Source organism: Pelodiscus sinensis, chromosome 22 (assembly GCF_049634645.1).
Source record: "Pelodiscus sinensis isolate JC-2024 chromosome 22, ASM4963464v1, whole genome shotgun sequence".
In the NCBI taxonomy this organism is placed as follows: Eukaryota; Metazoa; Chordata; order Testudines; family Trionychidae; genus Pelodiscus; species Pelodiscus sinensis.
In genome coordinates, this window is record NC_134732.1 from 10,831,521 (window position 1) to 10,856,868 (window position 25,348).

Here is a 25,348-nt window from a genome sequence, read left to right on the forward strand (position 1 = left end):
GGGCCCGCCCCCAGGAGTCCCAGGCAGGGACCTCGGGGCATCGGCCCAGCTCCGCCCTGCGCTCCCAATGCTCCCCGGCCGGAAACTGCAACTCCAGCCTATAAGAGAAACTACGTTGAGCCGGGGCAGGGCCAGTCAAAGCCATTGGCCTGGGCCTCAGGCTCAAAGGGAGCCTCACGTTCAGACATGTGGCTGTGTCTACACTGCACCCCTGTTCCGGAAAAGGGATGCAGATGAGACAAGTCGGAATTGCAAATGCAGCGGGGATTTAAATTTTCCCCGCTGCATTTGCATGAACATGGCTGCCGTTTTTTCCGGCTCGGGGCTTTGCCGGCACAACGCGCCAGTCTAGACGGGATCTTTTGGAAAATAAAGCCTTTTCCAAAAGGTCCCTTATTCCTCTTAAAATCAGGAATAAGGGACCTTTCAGAAAAGGCTTTATTTTCCGAAAGATCCCCGTATAGACTGGCGCTTTTTTCCGGCAAAGCCCTGAGCCGAAAAAAAGCGGCAGCCATGTTCATGCAAATGCAGCGGGGAAAATTTAAATCCCCGCTGCATTTGCAATTCCGACTTGTCTCATCTGCATCCCTTTTCCGGAAAAGGTGTGCAGTGTAGACACAGCCACAGTGTCTTGGCACTTGATAAGTCTGGTATCTTGTGTCACGGGCACCCCTGTTGGGCCCAAAATGTGACCCACGCTCAGCTTTTCCTGCATAGAAGCATTTTTACATTAAGAAACATTGAAATCCTGTCTCTCTCGTGTGTATCGCCAGTGGCCCTGACACATAGGAAATATTCCCTGATGGAGAGCACTGGTCCCAAACTGTTCAGGGTTACACCCTCCCTTACACCTGTCAATACACCCTCAAACCATCCTGCAGAGCCACAGCTCTCCAGAGGGAGGGCGAAAAGGGACGAGGGTAACAGGATTACAACTGGGGGTGGGGGTGGGTCTGGGGCCAGGATCAGCGCCACAGCCAGAGGCTAAGGCTGAGACTGACACCAGAGCTGGGTGCAGAGTGGGAGATGGGGATGGGTGCATGGTCAGTCAGAGGTCGTGGCTGGGGAGGAAGCTGGAGCAGAGCTGGGTATGGCAATGGTCTGTCCTTGCCTCTGGGGGCTGGCCTGGGCCCCACTGTGCCCCTTGTATGTTCCACCACAGACCAAAGACCATTTAGGAGGCAATGCCCCACAATTTCTGCACATTATCTTCTCAGTGCATTTCCCATCCCTGACATTCACACACACATACACCCAACCCACACTTCCTGCCATTACTCACAATCAGCAGGAGATGCAGCTGCTAGCAGTATCTCAATGCCAGTATCCATGGCATTGATGGATATGAGCAGAACGCCAGCAGGGGGGGCTTTGAAACAAGCCAACAGTATTAGCAATAAGGCAAGCAGTGAGAGATTTAGCTCTCACATACATGAGACTAAGTCAAGTCAAGCCAAGATTTCAGGCAACAGAAATGGGCCTGCTGAGAGAGCAGAAACTAGTCTAGTCAGTACAGTAGGGTGCCACTAATAATCTTACTGCCAGGAAAGGAGAAAGACTAGAGGGACTGGAGTGGTTAGGACAAGCAATTGTGAGTCAGGCCTGACTTTGCCACTGACTGCTGGTGTGGCCTTAGGTAAGTCATTATCCTCTCTGAGCCTCAGTTCTTTCCTTAAGGTAAAAAGAGAAACCTAGAGGAGCCATGTCAAAAACCTATTCCACTGGTAGTGATACCAATAATTCACTTATAGACTGGGGTGCAAGAGAACCAGCAAAAAAGGGGCAATTTGCATGGCTCCTGAGCAAACCACACTGATCAGCTTCCATTCTGTAGTGTCCTGGCTACTCTTTGAGCCCTTGTATACTGCATTAAGCACATCCCCTGCTGTCTGATCCCTTGCTTAGACGCTAGCACCACATGTATTCTCTGATCCATTGGAGACTGTGTCAAATACATTCCTGCATACATCTAGGGCAGATCCTCAGTGGGTGTGAAATGGCATTGCTCTATTGACTTCATGGTCCTGTGTCAGTTACACCATCTGTAGATCTGTTCCCTAAAGTTTTGTCAGCTTGCTGGTTCAGTGCTTCTGGGAGCCAGGGGATTATTTTTCCCAAGCCCAGAAATGAAGGTGACTGTTCCTCTCTCTACCCCATTCCAAGAGGAAGTCCCTGAATAAATAATTCCAAGGAGAAATCTGAGTGAGTTCCATGTATATTCCATTGCCTCTTCCCAAAGTCTGTGGCCCTACCCCACCCCTCCATCACAGGCCTTTTCTCAGGGATGCCAGCTCTGTGTTTGCCTGACCCTCGAGCAGGCTATTTGCCTGCTTGAGTGGTTCCTTTTCATTCTGGACTCCATCTGTTGCTATTTACTAGTTTCCAAACCAGATGCCACTCATCTTTCACCTGGTGAGCTGCATAACAGTGGTGTCATTGGAGTTGGGGATGGAGGAAAGTGTGCATTTCCCTCTGAGGGCTAGCAAGGCAGCATGGTTTTGCATCAGCTTTACCCATGGCCACTGGCCCAATAGCAGAGCAGGCAGTACACAGGGTTTGTACAGATTTATCCACCCTCCCAAGTGACCCAGACATTAGGAAAGGGGAGGAACTTGTAATCAGCAGCAGGCCTGCCAACCCTCTTGAGTGCGCTAAGGAATAAAATAACTTTCCACTTTCCTTAAGGAAACTCCCACCCAGGTCAGCTCAGATGCCCTGCAGTCTTCTCTTCCTGCAGTACACATTGTAGGGAACAGCACTGCGCTAGCCCAGAGGAATGGACAAGCTCTTACCTGGTTCTGATGACTCTGTGATCCTTGTTCACCCTACTGAGAAAAAGCTTTCCTGCAATAAACAAAAAATTCACATTGCTATACCGAGCAGAAATATTCTTTGCATGCGCAAAAGCCCTCCCGTGCCTCTGTTCTCTGGGCTGGCTCCTCCTTATGGGAGGATTTTCAGATTTCACAATGGTGCGATATCCAGTCTCATCTCCAAGGTGAAACCATTAATGTTATTTAGGAAAAACAATAAGGGGTCCTTAAGGGCTAACAATTGTATTATGAACCAATAAGTAATTCTGTGGCACCTTAGAGACTAACAAAAATATATGGGGTCATGAACTTTCCTGGGTAAAACCCACTACAAGCTTTCCATGAGCTGCAATTCACCTTATCAGATGCATGAAGTGAAAGGCAAAGGAATCAGATAGTAGGAAATTTCCATTTTAAGTATTCTCACCTTCTTATCCACATCCATCCTGATTAGCCATGATGTAACACTCCCATCTCTATGCCCCTATTTGTTTCCTTTGAGTTTCACTTCATGCATCTGATAAGGTGAATTGCAGCTCAGGTAAGCTTATGCTATAATCAAATGTTTAGTCTTTATGGTGCCACGGGACTCCTTGTTTTTGCTGAAACAGACTAACATGGCTACCTCTGAAACCTGTTTGTTAAAAAGTTTTGCCTAGTGGGAAGAGCGGGTATTCCTGTTTTATAGTGGCTTGGCCACTAAGCCACAATGTAACTTGGGGGGAAATTTTCAAAAGTGGCCTCTGGCTTTGTGTGCCTGGCCGGAGAGACTTGTACCTGCTTTTTGGAGGTGCCACTGGGAGCTCTTAGTTCTTGGCGCCTCTTAAAATCAACCCTAACTTACCTTCCCCATCCCAAACTAGCAGCCACTCTTGCAAACGCAGGTCCTGCCTTTGAGGGTTCTTCGAGATCTATGCGTGAACCAGAGGCAGGAGAGGGTGTGCACAGGACAGTGTGCGGATGCATCAGAGAGAGCCCTACGAAGGACACCAGTGACTGGCATCCCACTGTGACCCTGTGGTTTGTGGTTTGGCTTGGCATTCACTACCCAGAACTGTCCCATCTCTTTGTGGACACAGAGCAACAAGCAGCTCTCCTGAGCCTGGCAGGCTGATCAGGCCATTTGTTTCTGAAGAATAGTCCGTGGGGAGAGCACTCACGTTGGGAACACTGTGTGCCAGCTCCCCGGCACATGCACGGGAGCCACTGCCCATGACTCATCACCTCTCCTGGCTCGGGCATTTAATTGAGACGCAGGAGTGAGCCGTCGGGGCCCGGGCTGCCGCTCTCCATCCTGTTCTATCATTTCCCTACGTCAGGGGCCGGTGAGTAGATTTCTTCCGTTGCCTCTGGGGCCTTTGGCAGGAAGAGCCACAACAAACAAGAGCAGAGTGAGCTCATCTTGTGGGGGAGGTGATTCCTTAGATGCACGTCCAGAAACAGCAAGAGGAAAATGCAACAACCTGGCGTTAATGTAGTGCTGGGGAGAAATGCCAGGTCGCTGGGCCTGGGTTCTGATGATGTATGTGTATCCAGACAGCAGATCCAGCCCAGGCACAAGCAGAGCCCCTCATGCAATGGGGAACTCCCACATCACCTGGCACAAAAGAACCATACGGCAGCACAAGACCCTTCACAAACACAGAGGTAGGTGTGAGCCCCGATCTAACATCTGGGCTCAGGATCAAGGCTGTGAACGGTTACACTCGGGCATCCTCTTGACCAGTGTTCTCTGTAAGCTGAATGCTTGGATGGCCACCAAAGAGGGATTCCAGTGCTGCCCTGCCCAGCTAATTAGCAGACAGCCACAGCTGGCAGCATGTGTTTCTACTGGTGGTGCACATCTGCACATGCCTCAGTGCACATCATAACATTTATTCTGCACACAGATGGAAAAAATTAGTGGAAACACTGAACCTGACCCCATAACACCCCACAAGTACCTGCTCCCACACAGCTAAGGAGACCTGCAGTGTACTAGGACAGAAAAATAAAATTTCCTTCTGCATCCCTGCGATTTGCTTTCTGACTCAGCCATGAGTTATTGCATGTAGGGCACAAACCAGGTTAGTAATAGGGAGGCTAAGAGAATTTGGTGACAAACATGGATATTAGCGCTAAAATCCAACCTGCCCTTGGGCTGAGTGGCACACAGCAGAAATACCTGCCGTTCGTTGTCCTAGTGCTTTCAACAGCTTTGTAGGCTCATGGGAGACAGACAGAGAGAGCTTTGATCACTCTGCAAACGGACAGCATTGTATTATCTCCTGGGCAAATGAGAATGTTTGAAAGCACAACCTATTCCAAGACTTTCATACCACAATACCAATGCTGTACATGCAGAAAGGGGCATGGAGACATTTACCCATACACAGAATACATAGTTGCGTAGAGCACCCAAAAATTTGGGCCACCAATGGGTCTTAATGTCTACCCCAGACCTCTTCCTATCTCTGTTTTCTGTGGCTTCACTTCTTCCTGAGAGTAAGTTAACTTAAAAGTGAAAAAAAAAATTGTCAAGGATATTAGCAGAACGTTTTGAACCTGTGAAAGAGCCATTCAAGTGCCAACTAAGCTATTTAACAGGCATTTGCCAACCCCAGGTATATAGTCAGTTTCTGAATTTACTATGTTAGTCTATATAGCTTTGTTTAAAATTTGCTATAAACATATTTCATTAGTGTGGTGCTGAAGATTATAAAAATCACATCTCTCAAAATTCAGCCGCTGTCTGGCATAGGGACATCAGTTTGCTAGTATTATGTAGGCCCCTATAAATCCTAAGGACAGTTCTGTATGGAGACCCTCAGGGGCAGATGACCATTTTGCAGGGCCCCGGGCAGCATAATTCCGCGGGGCCCCCCTTTGCCACGGCGCATGCACAGGGCTTTCTGAAGCGCGGGGCCCGGGGCGGCCGCCCTGTTCGCCCTGCCGTATATCCGCCCCTGGAGACCCATGTGTTTAAGGCGTTGATTTGGGACTCAGGTGTCTTGGGTTCAAGTCCCAAGCCTGCCACAAATTCCCTGCATAACTATGGCATTTACTGTCTCTGTGCCTCAGCTTAGCCATCCAGTAGCTCCCTCTGTAGCTGTGTGTGTCTGCTGGGCATGATTCTGAGGGGCACACGCCACTTTTCCAGCAAACAAAAGGGGCACGGGAATGGCCAGGACAGCCTTAGCTCTCCGAAAAAAGGTCAGGGCACCAGGGAGATGAGGAGCTCTCTGGCCATCAGGACAGAGTAGGTGACTGTGGTGTGAGGGGGTGGAACAAACCCTGTGTATGTGGCACCCACCTCTTGGCACACTCAATAGCAAGTGCTCTCTGGCAACAGTAACTCGACACCTATGCTGCACTCTCCTGCCCTGACCTGCCCCAAGGTTTCCTCCCCAACTACAGGGCAAGAGGGCCCCAACCTTTGGGTGTGAGTTACATGGGCCCATTGTGCCCATGCTCCAATATTCAGCTGTCATATCCCTAGGACAGACCTGGGCAACTGTCTCCAGCCCTGTTGTCTGGGGTGGGGGGGCACACTTCAAGTGGATGCAGAGTAGGGTTGCCAGATACTTTCACAAAAAAAACCAAACATGGTGGGAAAAAATTGGTTGAGAAAAAAAAAGGGGGGGGGACCAAACTTGTTGAGCAAAACAAAAAAGGTCTGGTATTTTTAACCGGACAGGGGCCACAAATAGTGGACTGTCCAGGCAAAAACCAGACACCTGGCAACCCTAATGCAGAGTCCAGGGCAGCGTTCCCTCTACGCCAGGAGTGGCCAGCCTAAACCTGAGAAGGAGCCAGAATTTACCAATGCACATTGGCAAAGAGCACAGTTCTGTCACCAGCCCTGATCACCTCCCCACCACCACATCCCACCCACTGGCAGCTCTGCTTGGACCCGTTCTGGGCACCACCAACATGATAAAAACCTGGCAGCCATGGAGCCAGGCCAAAGAAAAGCTGGAGGTTGGCTCCCCAGCCACTGACCTTTACCCCACAGCCTCTGGCCAAGGGTCCTCTGGACAATCCTTTGGTTCTAACGTCCAGAGGAGTTTGCAGCCCCCCTCGGCATTGCCATCGCCCAGGTACAAAGCCTCCCCTCCCTGGGCCCAGCAAAGCGCAGTGTTAAGCCTGGCTCTGAGCGACACCAACCCAGGCCAGGTTTGCAGAGAGCAGGAGCCTGCCAGCTCAGAGCTTTGGTTTCCCTTTCTGCGTTCCAAAGCCTCATGCCCATCAGGGTCTGTTCAGGGCTACTGCTTCCCCAGGGCACGCAGCTCACGGGAACTCTCTATCCACACGGGGCTCTCCGCAGGGCTGCTGAGGCTGCCGCTGGTTAAACTGCACAGAAATATGAGGAGACCCAGCTGTGGGGCACACAGCTGTTGTCTGACTCCCAGAGGCCAACCCAAAACACCCTCTGACTGCAGTCCTGTTGGATCCATCCTTGCACAGCCAACCTTAACTTCAACCTCGCCGCCGTCCAGGGAGTGCCATTTCTGATTTCTGCCGAGCTGCTTGCTCATGTAAAACTTGATGCCATCGGGGTGTACTAAGGTGGCTTTCCATTGACGCATTTAAACTCATAAAGCATTCCATGCACCATGTGTCTGACTTTACACATAAGAATGATGCATACATCAAAATAAGATAATGTCTGAATCCGCTGGCTCTGTCTAAGATTGATAGGTTACATGAAGCGCAATTTGTCCAAAGTATCTTGGAGTTATGTATATTTGCGTTCATAAGTCCATTTCATAACACATGGGGAGGAGGGGTGTCTGTCACACCGGCTCTGAGACAGCAGCTCCTGGGACCATAACTGGGCTCGGTGGTTCACACCTCTCCTTATGTGTTAGGAACTCACTGGCTGAATTATTGGTGCCAGATCAGATTCACTGCCTGGCACCACTGAAAGGGCTAAGCGCAGCCCTCAGATCTAATCTCAGGTGGTGTGGGCATGCGGGTATGTACGTGCACACGTCTTTTCTCCGATGCACACTTCTTTCTAATCACAGAGACATGTAAAACAGGCATAATGATAGACTACTAGACCTGGAATGGACCTCAAGAGATCTTCAAGTTCAGTCCCCTGCACTCATGGCAGGGCCAAGCACTGTCTAAATCATCACGGACAGATGTTTGTCTAACCTGCTCTTAAATATCTCCTTCCTAGGCTACTCACCCACCTCAGTAAAGTGCTTTGAGATTTTGGATGAAAGGTTCTTTAAGTACATTGCATTTAGTATTCAATTTAAATAATTAGCATTTACTGATTTATTATTATTCATTATGAGTCTTACTACTATGAATATTCCTTGCGCCCTTCAGAATTCTTCTTCACTTCTTGTCAGAAATCACTGTGTAGAATTTAACAGCTCTCATGTTTCATACAAGAGGCGGCTGCATTTCAGCATTGGGAAGATTGATTCCTGCGCATAGACCAAAGTTCCAGTCTCCAGAACTTGGACCAATCCATGGCAGTGAGAGGGGTGGCTCTAGAGCAGGCATGTCCAAAGTCTGGCCTGCGGGCCAATTGCGGCCCGTTTTCTGGTTTAATACGGCCCCACAGGTAATTTGGCAATATCTATCTTTTATGGCCCCCAACGAATCCATATGTATTGAGATGAATACGTTGTAAAATCTCAGTTAATGTCAGTTGGTCTAAATCAGTTATAAATATATTTGGACACAACATGTATACTTGGTGTTATGTTCCTGTTCATATTTTTTTAACTTAAAAGTGGACAGACAACATTTATTATCAATAATATGTAATGTACTTTACAATGTTCCTGACATATATTTCAGCTTCCTGGATTTTTTTTCATCTGGCCTTCAGATATGAAAGGCAGAGTGATTTAACACCTGTTTAGATTTGTCATCCATGTGACGAAATGAAAAGTATGCTGTTTGCAATAAACTTTGCATAAAATAGTTAATTTGCATTTAATTTTAATGGTTCAAAGAATGTCAGGCAAAATGGTCGGCCCTCACGCATGTTCACTTCCTCAAATCTGGCCCTCTTTGAAAAAAGTTTGGACACCCCTGCTCTAGAGGTACCCCAGTGTAAAGGAGCATTGTTTGCAAGGTGCAATCAGTAAGCAAAGCTTGTGAAAGCACTTAGGGACCCATTGAAAATGCATTTTGATTGCACTGTCATTATGTGTCACTCCTCTATTGTTTCACAACCCAGACCACAGTGACAGGGCCAGATGGCCTAATCTCTGGGCTTGGATGGGCAACATCAACCTGACAAATGTTAACACCAGCTGGAGAACTGCCTCCAAGAGCAGGCCTCTTCCACGGTGACCCTCCACTCTGCAGAGCCAAGCCTTGGGCCTGGGATCAGGCCCTAAAAGTTGCTGTGAGGATTCCTCCTTGTCCAGTGTCAGTAGCCAGACAACATTTGCTCAGTAGAAACCTCTCTGGTAGATCCAGGGTAGAGGATGTCCCAAAACACAGGGGAGGGGAATTAGAAAGGCCTGGTAGTTCCCCCTTCCCCACCTCAGCCTGAAAGCTTTGAGTGCTGCCCAATGCAAGAGCAGATATGAACATGAGATTGGGGGACCTAGGCCCTGTTTTCCTAAGTGCCCAGGGCCCTGGCCCTGCTCAGCTGCTAGCAAATTACAGCTAAAAGGTAGCCCCTGGTGCCTGTGTGTGAGCGGAAGGCAGGCCAGCAGGGCCAGTGGTGACAACAGGGCGATATCCCCAGCATGGGACGGGGCAGGGGCCGTGAGTAGATGGTGGCATTTTTTAAAGACAGAGGAAACGCTGAGTGAAAGAGAAAGCGGGGGCGGGGAAGAGGAAGGGAGGGGAGGGCTTAAGGAAAGTTTATAAACTCAGACCTTGTGGGTTCGGTGGCTCCATCAGCAGCTGAAAATGGCAGAGAACCAGAAGAAAGGAGCCTTCAAAAAATTCAGTGAGTAGCTCTGGGGAACGTGTGGCTGGCCTCGTGTGCCTGTGCCTGTCTCAGCCGTCAGGCACGGCCAGGAGGACTGGCGGGGCTGTGGGAGGGGGAGAGTGCAGCAGGTGGGTGTGTGGGCACGTACTCTGCGTCTCAGCCCCCCCATGGGGCTGTGCATTGCTTCCAGGGGAGCCAGCCGAGCAGAGGACACAAACTGCCCATACACTCAGTGGTTTCGTGGCTGCCAGGGGCTGTGTCCTCTCAGAGGCTCTGGGGCTGATTTGGATGGGGCTGGATTTGCTTTGAGAGGACCTAGTGCGTTTCTGATCCTACTCCTCACAGGCTGTGGGATAGAAAACAACCCAGTTTATCAGCCCCTCACTGCACTCAACTGTTGAGCTGGGACAGGCTGGTTTCAACCAGTGTAAATCTGGGTGCTGAGAGAAGCACAGGAGAGGTGTCTCCTAATTCCCCCCCCCCCCCGAGCACCACGGGGCCCAGGGACTCCGGAAGCATCCTGTACCTGGACAGGGCGCACGGAACACATGAGCCAGCAACTATGGGCCACGGTGGGACTGTGTGGACCTCAAACTGACCCCAGTGTGTCTACGCTAAGGCTGAAACTCTGGCCTCATTGCAATGGGAGTTTTCCCACTGACTTCACTGGGTCAGGATTTCACCTTCGTGTCCTCAGGGAAATAAACACTCTGGCGAAGTGGGTCTTTGCCCACGAACGCTTATGCTGCAATAAGTCTGTTAGTCTAAGGATCCTCAGGACTTCTCATTGTTTTTACTTTGGAGTTGGTATCAGAGGAAACTAACCCGCAGCAGCTGTGAGCTGAACTCTGCTCTTACCCACAGACCTGGGGTTTTCCCCACAGCCCTTAAAGGCAGCTACCCCAGCATAATTTAATTTTCTGCCCCCTCACAAACTTGCTTCCCGGTAAGCCTCCCTCATACGCAATTGACCTGAGATGATGAGGCTAGAATTTAAATACGCATTGTTCCCCCATTTCCAAATGCTCTGTGCCTGCCCTGAGACTTTGCACAGAATCATCTTTCCAGAATCACTCAGTGCTTTGCGAACATGAACCAATCTCGCCTCACAACAGCCCCACCAAGGAAGGATTATCCCTGATTTGGAGGAGGAGGGAAACTAAGGCCCAGTGGCCTGAAGTGATGTCTGTGGCAGAGTTGCCTTTACCACTCAACCATCCAAGGACACAGCAATTTTTGGATGCCCCTCTCAACAAATCCATCGATTGCCCCCTTCAGTAGAGTCCCCTTCCACCACCACCAGAGGAGAAGGATGGTCTGGAGGTTAAAATATTGCACGGGGACTCGAGATCTAGATTCCACTCTCAACTCTGCTACTGGTTTCCTGCATGATGCTGGGCAAGTCAGGTGGGGGAGAGCTCCAAAGGCACAAATGACAGTTAGCTGCCCCTCTGCCTTTGCTTTGCAGCCTTCCCCTTTCTCTCTCTGTGCATCAGCGTCCGACTCCTGGGCTGTGTCTGTTCAGATTGGACAGTGTCAGGGCAGGGACCATCTCCCTATGTATTTGTCCAGCCCAAGCATGAGGAGGCCTTTCAATAGGGGGCCTCTCACTGCTACTGTCATGCATCTAAACCATAAAAGTGAGTTAAATCCTTCTGTGCATAGGCTAGCCCCCTCTCTGACATGGACAAGTGATTATAGGGGGCTTGATCTAGGTGTGAAATTCAGGTCTCGGAGTCAGGATTCCGGGTGCTACTTGTGGTTGTGCCACAGATTAACTGCCTGACCTTGGGCACATCACTTCTTCCCTTTGTACTTAAGTTTCTCTGCCTGGGTTTTGTGAGTCTTGTTGGCAGAATGCTTGGCAAGCCTGTGAAAAATGGTGCTAACGGAGGACAAGGCTTTGCTTTGTGAAGCTACAGCCAGGGCTCCATGGATACTTGAGGCCGGAAGAGACCAGTGGGACTTGTCTGATCTGCTATCCAGAGCTAGACACTTTCTGACTTGTCCTGGCCCAAACGCTGTAACAGCACAACACTAAGTGCTGTGCTGGAACACCACTGCCGCCTCATAGTAGGGAAAACAGCAATCCCAGCAGGCTGCCCAGTTAGCTGCTCCCTGCAGGGTTGGCCCAAAACATTTTGGCCACTGAGGCAGGGAGCTCAAATGATGTCCTCATGCTCCCTCGCCTGCCTCTTGTGCCCTCCTTCCTCCAGCACAGCACTCCACCATCTCTGTGCATCTAGGGCAGAGAGAATACATATGCACCAGCAGCAGACACAATTTTCTACACTCTGGCTCCTAGTGGCGCCCCCCCCCCACAAGATGGCACCTGAAGCGGCTGCCTCAGTTTGCCTCATGGTAAGGTCAGCCCTGGCTCCCTGAACCACGTGTGTGGCATATGGAGGGGGTAATGCCACACAAAGACGTGTCCCTGCTCTCCCAATTAGCACAACTCAGCACTGGGGTTACAGCAGCAGCGAGCTTGCCTTCCGCTCTCATGTGTGACACACACAAAGAGACAGGGAGGGCAGAGCTGGGGGCAAAGGGCTGGGATGTGAGAGGCCAACCCATCCTGTATGGGTTATAAATAGGCCTCGGGTTAACGCTCTGCACCCAGCATAGCAGGTGGCAGCGGGGAGATGAAAACAGTGATCAAGAGGGTCTAGTTGTTCACTCGCTTAGCTTAGGAAGTGGGCAGATGATATCCTTCCCGTAGCGCATGCTTCTCGCTCAATGCAGGCTGAACTGCATGCTGAACTAGTTTAGAGGAAAACTCTTGTAAACATGAGCACCCACACAGCACCTCAGCCCCACATGTACCTGCATGCACACTCATGGTCACATGGTCCCACATCCACCCAGCAACCCGGCCCCACACATACCCACATACACACACATCATGATCACATGGTCCCATCCGCACTGCAACCTAGCATCACATGTACCCACAAACACACTCATGGTCACATGGTCCCATCTACACAGCAACCCGGACCCACACGTACCCAGCTACACACTCATGCTCATACTCTCACAGGCACATGGTCCCCCATGTATACTGACATATATGCATGCTATCACACAAACACAGCTACACCATCTTGTTCGCACTGATATACACAACTACCTACTGTCATGCTGCTCTTGCCCTCTGCCTTGGAACTGCCCCTTGGGAGCCTCCTGCTTGCTGTGCACTGTGTAGGATGGGAGAGGGGGGTTTGCTGATGTCAGGGTGTCTCTCCTCCCCCCACTTATGTACCCCATCTCCACACAGAGAGGAGGGGATGGAGGGAGCTTGGCAATGCAAATCTCTATCACTCTCACACAGTGTGTGTGTGTGTCTGTCATTCTCACAAACACGCACTGTCCTTCCCTCTCATCTCCTGACCCAATACGTACATGGGGGGTTGCTACTACTTTTACTGCTTGCAAAGTGGGTTCTTTTTGGATTTGACTGGTCTGTGCATTTCATAACTTTCATTTCTCTCTCTTATGCTTAAATGTAATTCTTTGAGTAGTGAGTTCTAAAATGCCTAACCTGTCATGTCTGGAGTAATTATCCCTGGGGTAATTGTGCTTCTGGAGGGGGCTGGCTTGTCCCTGCAGCCCCTGAGAAAGTCAGAGCAGGGGGTCTCCTTGCCTGTGGACACCACTCCTGCAGCTCCCATTGATCAATAATGGAGAACTGCAGCCAGTGGGGTTGGTGCCTGTATATAAGAGGCAGCACATGAAGCTACTGCTGTACATGCCAGCTGTTTCAGAAGTGGTGCAGGGCTGCTGTCTGGCTACTCCCAGGGTGTGGCTTAGGCCTACAGCCCAGCCCTCCCCAGGCAAGTGCCCTATCTGCTAGTCCATCCCACCTCCTGGGGATCCCTTATCCAGGGTTGGCTGTCTGGTTGCTCCTGCAGTAGGCAGCTTAGACTGCTAGAAGTGAGCAGGACTTGAACCCACCACCCTGTGGTTTTCAGGTGAATGACCTACCCCCTTGGCCACTCCAGAACCTTCTACCCTTCAGAGTGTCTCTTACCCTGCCTTCCTAATGCAGGAACCAACTCTGTCTCTGGGGCAGCTGGGTGGGTGGAGTGGGAGCCAAGGGTCACTCTACACCACCACCCTGTGCTCCCAATGCTGTATCCCCTGGGGTACTCCAGAGCCCACCCCACTTCCCTCCCTTTGGAGGGTCCCTTATCCTGTGTTTGCTGTCTGGTCACTCCCAGAGTGGGCGCAGTGGGCAGGACTTGAGCTGCGGAGGTGGGGGCAGGACTCTCTCCCTGTCGGGGGTGAGCAAGGAACAGAAGCAAGGGAATTAACAAGTCTTTCATCCCACAGTCGGGCAAAGGCTTTTCCACCTAAAGGGTCTCAGGTAAGGGTGGTGGCCACTGTGGGGTTGCAGCACATGGTCGCAGGCAGCAAATGGTCATACTGATGACAGAGGGTGAAAGGCAGAGAAGCAAGCCCACTCCTACCCCAGTCATACAGATATCTTGTCACTGATGGGGATGGATGCTGCCCAATGTCACTGAAGGCAGGATTGGGGCGAGTCCCAGCGCACAGCCATGGACGCCAGCGACATCTCTGCTGGAGCTGGTCCAGCCCCACCTACAGAGGATGTGTCCAGTCACAGGCTGTGTCCCCCCTGCATGGACTCCGGTTTAACTAACATGCCCAGGCTCTGAGCCGAGTAACCCCTGAAAGCGCTGGATTATTACACACTGTGCAGAGCACACACAAAACCCCAACAGTACAGAGCAACCCTGGGATTCACAACCGTTGTCACCGGGAAGCAGAAGAAGCCCTGCTGAGAAAGGCACAGGGCAGAAAGGAACCAGGTTCTGCCAGCAGGCACAAGACACTGGTCTAACTGGGCTAGAGGAGATTTCCAAAAGGTGGTTCCTAGGAGCTCTATTGATTGCTGCCATCTCTCCTGGCTTGTTTCTGGCCTCTTAGCCTGGATCAAAGGAAGCGAAGCCTCTGGCACAAAAAGGGAATGGGGGAGGCATGTTATTGGTTCACTCGGCTGCCAGAGACATGCAGCTGTCACTGTTTTGCTGAGGCTGGGAACCAGAGTGTAGGGGTGGGAGCAGGGCTGCTAGGTGCCCTGTTCACATTCCTCTGGCTGGTTGGGAGTCTCTTTGCACCTTGCTGCCCACTCTGGGCACAGACTTGGGAGTGTTCTCAGTGGGGCAATGAACAGTTAGATTTAGGGCCAACTCCTGGGGAGCTGAGAGGAAACAAGCTCTGAGTTGGGCCCTGAAAACCCCATCAAGCTAACAGCAGGGAAAGGAGCAGGAAGAAACGGAGACTGGTTTGTTGGTGGGGCTGGGTCCCCTTCTTTAGAACCCCCAGCATCCTCCTTGCATCTCTGGGCTCCCCTTCCCTGAGCAGAGCAGTCATCAGACCCCTATAAGTCATAGGGTTAGAAGAGACCTCAGGAGGTCATTGAATCCAATGCCCAATGCAGGACCAACCCCAACTAAATCATCCCAGCCAGGGCTCTCTCGAGCCAGGACTTAAAAACCTCTAGGGATGGAGATTCTACCACCTCCCTTGGGAACCCATCCCAGTGCTTCCCCACCTCCTAGGGAAATAGAATTGTATATTGGATATTAGGAAAAACTATCAAGCTTCTTCTCCCCAGAGCCAAGATGAAACATGGCCCTAGAGCCAGCAAACGACACAGAGGAGGCCCAAATTTCCCAGCAAAGCTGAGCTGCGATAGGTCCCAGACTTGCAGCCAGTGGGCACAGATTGGCAGCAAGCCCTGATTGCAGTGGCTCACCTGGGCAGAATGAGGAGCTGTCCTCTTCCCTGGTTTGATGCGCCTCAGTTCGAGCAAGGAAACACATCTGCCAGACTAGCTCCCACCAACAGCGCCTGAGAGCTGCTGCACCACTTCTTTCTGGAAAACTCTTACTCCTTCCCTTTGCAGCTGTGGGAGTCAAGGGGCCGGACTCCCCCCCACCTTTGCTTTACCTCTTGTGCTGTCAGTGTTCATTAAACCCAAGCAGCCCTTTGAGAGCCAGTGAAGGATTCCCATTGGCATTATCTTGCACAGCTGTAAATAGTAACACTCCCCAGCGCTTACATGGAGCTTAGTATCCAGTGAGCTCAAAGCTGTTTTCACAGGAGGCCAGTATGTTTTTCCCCTTTTACTGATGGAGAAACTGAGGCATGAGGCAATGATACCATTAGCTGAATCAGGAATGGAACTGAGTCCCAGCCTGATGATCTAGCTATTAGACCACGCTACCTCAGTGACACTCCTGGGGGTGTGGGGAGTCAGGCTGGCTGGCATCTCACTCTTCTAGTGCAACTCCATTGAGCTACGCTCCTGTCTGTGGGCTTAGCCCCAGGCTGTACCAAGAGCTAATCCAGACCTTGGGACCTGCCTCTTCCCGGGAGTAACCCCACATCATGTTTCCTTTCCTTTTCCAGAGTTATTTAAGTTCAAAGGCTTTGGGAGCCTGAGCAACATCCCTCGAGCTTTCACTCTAAGGCGAGTGTCTGTCGCCCCCAGCACCCCGGACAGCTTGGGGGCAGGGACCCTGCACCCCAACAGCTTCCTGGAGGGCCCCGTGGAGAGCACTCAGGATGACCTGAACACCGTGCCCAAAAGCCCATCCCCCTATGCCAGGTCGTCTGACATGTACAGCCACATGGGGACAATGCCCAGGGCCAGCAAGACAGGGAAGCAGACCAAGAACTCCCAAAGCAACCGAGAGAGAAGAACCTCAGGTGGCAGAGCCCCTGGCATGTCTCCATCAGCCGTCTCAGAGTCAGTGGCTCCTGCTGGCTCTAGCCCGGCAGCAGATGCCTCTTCGGCAGCTGGAAAAGCTGAGACTTTGCCATCGAATAACAGCCCCAGCCTAGGTGGGTCATTAACAGATTCCTTGGAGAACAACCCACCGGAGCAGGCACCTGCGTGCATGGGGAAGGGACACGCTGCCTGCCCAGCCCAGGAGCCTCTCCAAGCTACTGGAACTGGTTGTACCAAACCGGAGCTGTTACAAGACCCTGGCTGGCTGGAAGGAAAAGAAGGTGTGAAGGAGGAGCTGCCACTTGCCTCCTTGGAGAGCCCACAAGGGAGGTAAGACACAGCTTGGCACAACTGCTCCAATAGCTGTTCTGCTGCTAAATGAGGGCTCAACCCTGCAGGGGCGGAGGGCTTTGGTTCCAACTCAGCAAAGCATTTAAGCAACTGTGTAGCTCTGCATGACACACCTGCATACTGAAGCATGTGGCTGGATCATGACCAGAGCACTCAGCACTTTGCAGTATTGAGCCTCTCCAAGGCTTGGGTCAACTCCCTTTATATTTAGTGATGGGTTTTCTCCAGAGGTGGTAATAATGCTGTCTTTGGCCAGCTAGGGGTGCTAAATACTTTCCACCCCCACATCTGTGGAGACTAGGGGGATATTATTTTACCCACATGGGAAACCTGAGCCACAAAGAAACTTGATCCCAGTGACACATCTAGCCTTGAACCCAGGAGGCTCATCGCTTAGTCCTTGGTGCTGGCCAGCAGGCAACACTCCCTCACATAAACACCTGGGAAAATGTGGCTGCTTATTAGAATCTTTCACGTCCACAGCAGGGGATGGGCAGCTTCATGAGAACCAACTTTCCCATGAGATTTCTGGTCTTTCCAGCTTCCGCTCTGGACGGAAATGTCTCAGGACGGAGTCCTGTCGGAGTCTGGCTTCCCTTGTCTTGTTCTCAGTTTAGTTTCAAGTGGCAGCTTTGTTGGAGTGATGATCCACTACTAGGGAAATGCACCAGGAGCTGGGGAAGCTGCACGGGGCGCAATGCGGGAGCAGGGATTTGGAGATCTCCCTTGCGTAGCACTATCCTTTTCTCTTTCCTTGCCCTTCCTTCCTCTCTCCTGCATCTTCCATTTCTGGGAGGAGAGTCGTTTTCCTAACATGCCTAATCTTGGTTCAGCTGCTGGGGTTTCTCAGACTCCAGCTGCCAGTGCCTCCCTGAGGATAGGATAGCACAGCCCCTGGGCTTCACCCCAGTGCCTCCTGGCTCCACCACAACTGTTAGAGCCCATGTCGAATCCATAAAGGAGGCCCCTGCTTGGGAACATGCTAGGAATGCGGGGAGGGGGTGAACTGGGCTGGGTGGACAACTGCTGGGAGTTACAGCTGGCACTGGCTTGCCCCTGCCATGCTTTGGGATGGCTGTGGGGATCTGGTTCCCCAAAGCCATAAGGACCCTTGCCTAGGAAACCTCCCTCACTTTTAACTCAGCTAAAAGAGGTGACCTCATAAAGGGAGCTGCAGTATGCCTTGTCTTCTCCACATACACCCTCCTCACCAGGCTCCTCAATTAGAGTCAGAGGCTACATCTAGACTGGCATGATTTTCCGGAAATGCTTTTAACAGAAAAGTTTTCCGTTAAAAGCATTTTCGGAAAAGAGCTTCTCGATTGGCACGGACGCTTTTCCGCAAAAGCACTTTTTGCGGAAAAGCGTCCGTGGCCAATCTAGACGTGCTTTTGCGCAAAACAAATCTCAGCTGTCTACACTGGCCCTTTTGCGCAAAACTTTTGCGCAAAAGGGACTTTTGCCCGAACGGGAGCAGCATAGTATTTCTGCAAGAAGCACTGATTTCTTACAGTAGGAAGTCAGTGCTTTTGAGGAAATTCAAGCGGCCAGTGTAGACAGCTGGCAAGTTTTTCCAGAAAAGCAGCTGATTTTCCAGAAAAACTGGCCAGTCTAGACACAGCCTATGTGTGAGCCACAACCCTTCACCCTGGGAACTGGGCTCTTGCCTCGCTGGGCTCTGGCTGCTCTGTCTCCCCTCAGCTCCCTGAGGCTCTGCTGTCAGGCACAGCTTCGGGGGCGGGGGGCACACACCCTAGCCCCACTGCCTCAGGAGCTGCCAGCGCCACAGAAGCCACCTCTCAGGGCTGCCATCCAGCGTCGCCGGCAGAGCGAGATGTGGCTGGGGCTGGGCGCGAGAGAGGCCTGTGTAGCGTGACATGAGGGGCAGTTTCCTTGGTTCAGGGGACTCAGACCCTCTGCTTGAATCTACCTCGGAAGCCGTCTCCATGGACCTGGGTTTGCTTGTTTTGCTTGTTCTGACAGTGGTGAGCTCCGGCCCAGTGGGAGGGGTCTGTGTGGCTGCGGTATGGAGGCGCAGCTGAGGTGTCAGGCCAGGCCAGGCCAGGCCAGGCCAGCAGTGGGGCACTATTTACACCAGCTTGGCCCATGGCTTCGCTGGGAGGGGATTTCTTTCCCTGCCGCTCAGTGCTTGCGCCAGGCCTGATTCCGGTGCCTGGGTTTTACACCAGCGTGCAGCCGGTGGAGTCGCTCCTGATTCCCAGGGAGCTTAGCTCAGGCCCCTGCCGGTCCCCCTCCCCCCGTGCCGGCCTGGTTCCCAGGGCTCCGGGGTTTGTTTGCTCAGGCGGTTCTCGTTAGGGAGGGCGCTGCGGTGCCCGGAGCATGGGACTGGAGAGGAATTTCTCCCAGCTGCAGGAGCCGGGCCAGGGGAGGGCGGGAGGCAGGGCCAGAGGCAGCTGGGCGGGCCCGGGCCGGCTCAGCCCTCCACAAGTTCAGCGCTCAAACTTCCTCTGGGCGGATGAGAGCGGCGGCTGGGAGCGCAGGCAGCCGGCACCGATGACCGAGGTGGGCAGGACGCAGCACAGCCCGGGCCCCGGCAGGTGAGCGTGACCCGTGGGCTGCGCTCCGGGCTGGCGCGGGAGGGGGCCGCAAATCGCGGCGCAAAGCTCCCCCCCCCCCTCCGGGCTCTGTCCCTAGAGGCGCCTCGGGCGCTGCCTGGCGGAGGGGGCCCGCTCCTGTGCCCGTGGGCGGGAGGTTCGCGCGTGGGAAGCGCGCACACGCTGGGAGCGCAAAGCGGGCAGGGGCAGCGCCTGGGGGCCGCGCTGCGGGGCACTCGCGTGGGAGTTTGGACACCCTGGCCCCAGTCCGGCTCCTTGGCGGGTCCAGGCTCGGCAAAGCCCCTGCGGAGCTGGGGGGGACCCCTGCAGACCCCACCTCACTCCCTACCGCTCCCGTCCCAGCCCCAGGGCGGCCAGCCAGGAGGAGAACTTGAGCCCTTTCGGGCTGCAGTCCCCTCCCTTCGCTGCAGCCCTGACCAGGCCAGCCGAGGAGGCAGGACGGGCTGCACAGCTGGGAGCAGAGCAGAGCGGGGCTCCTGGCCCAGAGGTCGGGGCTAGGAGCGGCTCCTAGCGCGGGGAAAAGAGAGTTCCGGTCCTAGCCCCTGTGCAGGGCAGGACATGGCCAGGAAAGGGCCCTGCTGTCTCCCTTGGACATTAAAGGCAAACTCCCTTTCACTTAAACAGGAGCAACATCTGCACCAAGCCAGTTAATGCTGGCAACCCCTGCAGGTATGACTGGTTCCGGTTTCCTGGGGAAACTGAGGCACTGAGCAGTTTATGTGACTCAGGCCAGGCCTGCTGCCATCTTACCTAGTCAGCTGGGCAGAGTCAGGAATTGTCACTCAGTGGCTCATGGTACTAGACTCCAATGCCAGGGCAGGGAGAAGGTTGAGACAGCAGGCAGTGGGGTTGCTGTCAGTATGTGCCCCTGGTTGGGAAGATAGGAGAGGAGAATGTTGGGCAGACGGGAGCATCTCCCTCTCCCCCGTGCTGACCATGTGCAGGGCGGGTCAGTACCTGTCATGGAAACATCAGACACTTTGGTACCTCCAGTGAGCACACAAATCCTGGTGTGACCCATAAGAACTCCGGCACTGTGCTGCAGCTGGGCCCTGGCTGCAGATGGAGAGGAAGATGTTCCACAGACAACTCCTGCTGGAGCTCCCCCACTCTCATCCTCATAGACCAGCCTGTCTTCCTGGAATATCTCACTTCTCCAGTGATGGGGAGAGGAGGCCAGGGATACATGGCTGTGACAGGCTGGCTGAGGCTTACTAATAGTCTGTGAATCACATGGCGGGGGGGCAGCTGTAGGGTAATTGTCCTGCTGTCACGCCCCCCCTCCTTGTGCTTTAGAATTGTGCTGGACAGTCTGTAATTTAATGCACTGATCTGAGCTCACTGCAGCATTTCGGCTCCAGGATATGAGCTATGGTGGGCAGTGCAGGAAGACACAGTACCCGCTGCCTTCATGCACTTCTGCCACATTCTCTGTTAGGGCCCTCGAGATCTCAGCGAGCTTTAGCACTGGATACTAATCTTGACCTACAGCACCTCCTGCTGTTCCACTCGGGAGCCGCTTGCTGCTGTCCATCCCTGCCCTGCAGTAGCCCCTGCTGCTCTGATCCTGGTCCCTTCGTAAGCACAAGCAGGGTCAGATGGTGGCATAGGTCTGCGGTGAGCACAAACATCCATCCAGGTTTAGGCTGTGACTATCATTCTTGTCACCCGTAATCCGATCAGGAGGAAGGTTGGTGCTTTAAGGAGATGTGCCAAGTGGAATGAAGACTCCAGACAGGTCCTACAGTATGTCCATAGCTGGGTATAGTGATGTTCTCCTTTAGCCTATGCCCAAAGGGCCTGCTTCCCTAGGTCACCCTCAAGCACCCCTGTGACAGCTCCATCTCTGCTCCCAGTACACTGAGGCTATAGTCAAGGACTTACTAGTTGTGCTGGGTTCTGGAGCCCACCACTAGCAGAGCGCACAGAAAAGCTGCTGACCGGGAAGGTTCTCAATCCCATGTGGATCATCTCCACGCCTCACTCCTGCACCTGGGCCAAGACTCCATCTGGGGAATAATCCACGTAAAGAAATCTGGACTAGCATTTCCCCTTTGTGTATTATCCTGCCAAGGAATTGACCTTCCAAGCTAAGCTTGTATAAACATATACACATCTCTTCCGCCGGATAATCCTCAGGGGCATGTCCTGTAACAGTAGCCTCCAGAGTCAGTCAAGCCTGTCATCTGTCAGGGGCTTTTAATCTTTGTAAGTCTGACCATTGTTGGAAGAGTTCAGCCTCTCCCCAGCCCACCTGTGTGCCCAGCTTTAGGACAGGTTGGAAGCAAGTGCATTCACCATAACACAGCAAATGCAGCTTCCTGAACTGGAGGAGAGACTGCAGGGAATCCACATTCCCCCTGGAGCAAGTGGTGCTGAAAGAGGAGTCAGAGAGTGAAATCCTCGCTGCTGTTGCATGTGGCTGCTACAGTCCATTCCTATGGGAGCAGGAAGGGGGTTGCAAAGTGCTAGACAAAGCCTTTCTGAAATGCCAAGAAGACTGATGCAGGCATGAATATCACTGGGGAGTTCATGTTTTCTTTACAAGAAATCAGCTGCCAGGTGAAGCCATTGACTTGTGTGTTACAGACACATGTAACACCCTGAATGTGAACTGTGACCAGATGGACTAATCAGAGACTGAATTATTCATGATGTAATTGATGAGCAACAGAGAAGGAGATCCCTGGAAGAAATAACTTTACTTTTCTGAGCACAGTGGATATGCATGGGGCTCATGGAAAACTGTGCTTCCCAAAGGAAAGTGTTAGTACACAGTTAGCTAGCCCCCTGCAGAATCTGCATTGAAAACTCCCTGGTACAAATACATAACATTTTCATCAATGGATCAAGTGCAGTATAAGGAGACAGTGATTGTTATTCCCAAAGTATAGACCAGAAAACCTAGGCACTCATTAGTAAAGTGACTTGACCATGGTCACCCTGCAGGCCAGTAGCAGAGACTCCGGAGTTCCCGTCCAGTGCTCTGTCTACTGGAGCATGTCACAGCGTGGAAGAGGAACACACACTATTAAGAATACTTTTGGGATGTGAAATGCAGGTAGGGCAAGGAGTGTCTTGTACCTGGATCACTGTCACGTGGGGAAAAGCAAAGAGCTGCAGCAGGAGCAGTTGGAAGTAAACATGCCTCATTTTTTAAACCAACGGCGACACGCTGAGGGGCTGAACCCAACAGGCCCCAGCCTTCCACTGGCTGGTGTCTCTGCAAGCATTGGGGCAGTGCCACTGAGCCTCCCCCCTTCCCTCCCAAGCATTCCAGGCCAGGCAGAAGGAGCTGCTGGGCAGCAGGGACTCATTCCAAAGGGAGCTCTGGAATTTCTCCCAGGCGCTTTGATGGGCTTCAAGAATGTTTGAGTCTCATTCAAGAATCCTCCGGCCATTCAGTCGCTCCGCTCTCTGCATGTTGCAGCCGGTAGTGGGTCTCTGAGGGCCAAGGCGCAGGCAATACATCTGCTTACAGTTAGGAGCGGGGTTATTTATAGTGGTTTCATTCTTCCCAAGCGCTGAGTGGAAGTCGGGTCTCTCTGGCACCGGATGCTGGGATGCGGGTGTTGCAGTTCATTAGCCTGATGGCTTTGCAGAGCACTGGAGGAGCTTGCAAGACCCTTCTAAATTCCGCTTCCCAGCTGCTCTCATGCTCCCAATTTCCTGCCCGGAGTCTCCCTTCCCCCATCCTCTGTTTTTTCTCACAGATTCCCAAGCCCCAGCCTGTCTTTCTCTGACCCGGCACCTCTCGAGGCCAACTTGCAGCTGATTCAGGGAGGAGGCAGATTTTTAGAATCCCTCCCCAACCCATCTTTGCCAGGACATCCTGTAATCACCTGGAAAATGCCAGCTGGGCTGGCAGTGAGAAGGGAAATATCCTCTTCTCCTTGCTCTGGCTGCAGGAGTGTTTTCCATGGCATGCTCCAGCTTCCAAGCCTGTATACTGCAGCTTGGTGTAGGTCACTGTGGCAAGCAGGGTGGATGGCGCGGATCCCCTGCAGCCTGTTAAGATGCTGCTGGGTCAGGAGGGAAACCCATGCTGAATCGCCAGCATGGGCTTTGAAACAGGGGTGTCCCAGGGGTCAATGCAGCGTTGGGTTCTACTGAGCATCAACTCGTGTTTTGTACAGTCTGGCTCTGGATTCCATGCACACCCCTGAGAGATGGCACCCACCAACCCAGTAGATCTCCCTCTCGGGAAGCTTTGCTACTGATATTCAGCCTCACATGTAGCATGAATGAAATTTGTAGTAGTCTGGAGCCAGGAGATAAGTGTAAGCATGAGATGGGCACTGCTCAATGGGGCTCTTAATGTGACTCCATGCCGGGCCCTGGCACGCACAGCACAGATACCATGCCTGGCTGCAGAGATTCCTGGCTGACATCCACTGTCTCCTAACAGCTGCAGTACAGGATAGCAGGTACCTGACTCTAGGTATGCACTACAACTGCTGCAAGGCAGCGTGGTCGAGCAGAATGAGCGCAGGACTGAGAGCCAGGGACTCTGGTGGGCTAATATAGACTCACTGTGGCTTTGGGCAAGTCATTTCATGTCTACGACTCATTCCCTCAGCCGTAAAAGTAGGTAGGAGTCCTCACCTGCCTCCCAGGGACATCGGAGGCTCAGGAGTTTGCAGTGACGTTGGAACAGCATGGAGGAGACCAGCTGGGATGTTTCCTCCATTCTAAGATCAAACCTTTGCTTTTAGCCTGAAGGGCTTAGAGAAAATAACATAGGAAAGAACAAAAGTAAAAGTGGCTCATCCAGGCTGCATCATTTCTACCTCCTAACATAGCCACTGCAGAGGGGCAAAAGGAAGAGTGCAGCATAAACAGAAAGTCCTAACAAGTCGCTGCCGTTGCTCCACACACCACGGATGCTTCTATGGTTTGTGGAAAATAGAGCTGGCGCATTTACACCATTACAAGCTTACAAACCAATGTGAAATATTGGGTCTGATGCAGGCACACTGGGAAGTGTGAGGGGGCATTGATTTTAAGGTTTTGCCTTTGTATGGGCTCCTGTGTGTGAAGGCAGGATCTAGCCCACAAAATAGCAAAACTCCAGCTTGTTCTCCTCCCCTTCTTGGCTCCAGAAGCTGGACAGTTTGTCTGCTATGACAGGCTCAGTTTGCCATGGGCCTGTGAGATTGCAGCTCCCATTGGCTGGAAAGCTCCTAGGTACTTGATTGAATTTAAGCTTGTGGGTAGTGACAATGACTTCACTTGGGTTACTCACATGCTTAAAGTTAAGCATGTCCTTTGCCAGATCAGGCTGGCCCCGCCATGTCCAGCTCACTGCCGTTTGTAATAGTGTATGGGTAAGAAGCAACTCTCAGCCTGTGGAAAAGCATCCCGGGGGAGGGACTGGACGAAGACGGCTTTGAACTGCTATTGAAATGCCAGGCTCTGGGGTTGCGCTAACTCACGGCAGCCTCCCAAGGGCAACAGCACAGCCCTGAATCCGCAACTTTCCATGCCAGGTGCACACCCCGTCTCTGCTGGCCTCTGCCAGGGGAGACCACATAGGGCCGTGCTGCTCTTGCACCAACAGAATTCTTCCCAGACCTTGCACCTCCTATACAGGCCCTTGTCCACCTTCAAAGCAGTGCAGGGGGCAGAGCTGGCCCTTAGAGCGCAGCCTGAAAAGTCAGCTTTTCCCGTGGGCACTTTCCAGCCTAGCACAGGAGCCCGGGATGGTTCTCTACATCATGTGTGTCCGCATTTGCTTTCTATCTGTGCATCATTTGAGGAGCCTGGTGTTCCGGGGGGGGATCTGGCCCCATGGATGTCCAGTGTGGGGCTCTATAAATGAGTTTTCCTGATCAGGTTGTTCTGACACTCATAAAGATGTGCTGTCTTTAAACCACTAGCCCCTGTGCTTCTCCTGGTTGCTGGCCCCATCTGCGGGAAGAATGGGAGCTGACCTCTCCCACTGTTGTGGCAC

General features: G+C 52.4%; 1 protein-coding gene across 2 annotated transcripts in view; it reads left to right on the forward strand.

The window, feature by feature from the left end:
• The first annotated feature begins 9,609 nt into the window (after nucleotides 1-9,609).
• The window catches only part of SH2D3C (SH2 domain containing 3C), a 64,731-nt gene continuing 48,992 nt past the window's right edge, over nucleotides 9,610-25,348 (forward strand). The window contains exons 1-2 of one of the 2 annotated variants that reach the window (XM_075905962.1): nucleotides 9,610-9,726; nucleotides 16,147-16,798. In XM_075905962.1, coding sequence (XP_075762077.1) covers nucleotides 9,687-9,726; nucleotides 16,147-16,798 — 692 coding nt within the window. In that variant the 5' untranslated portion in view covers nucleotides 9,610-9,686. Of the gene's footprint in view, nucleotides 9,727-16,146; nucleotides 16,799-19,157; nucleotides 19,378-25,348 lie in introns of those variants that run through there. The other variant, XM_014571492.3, reaches the window with a different exon arrangement.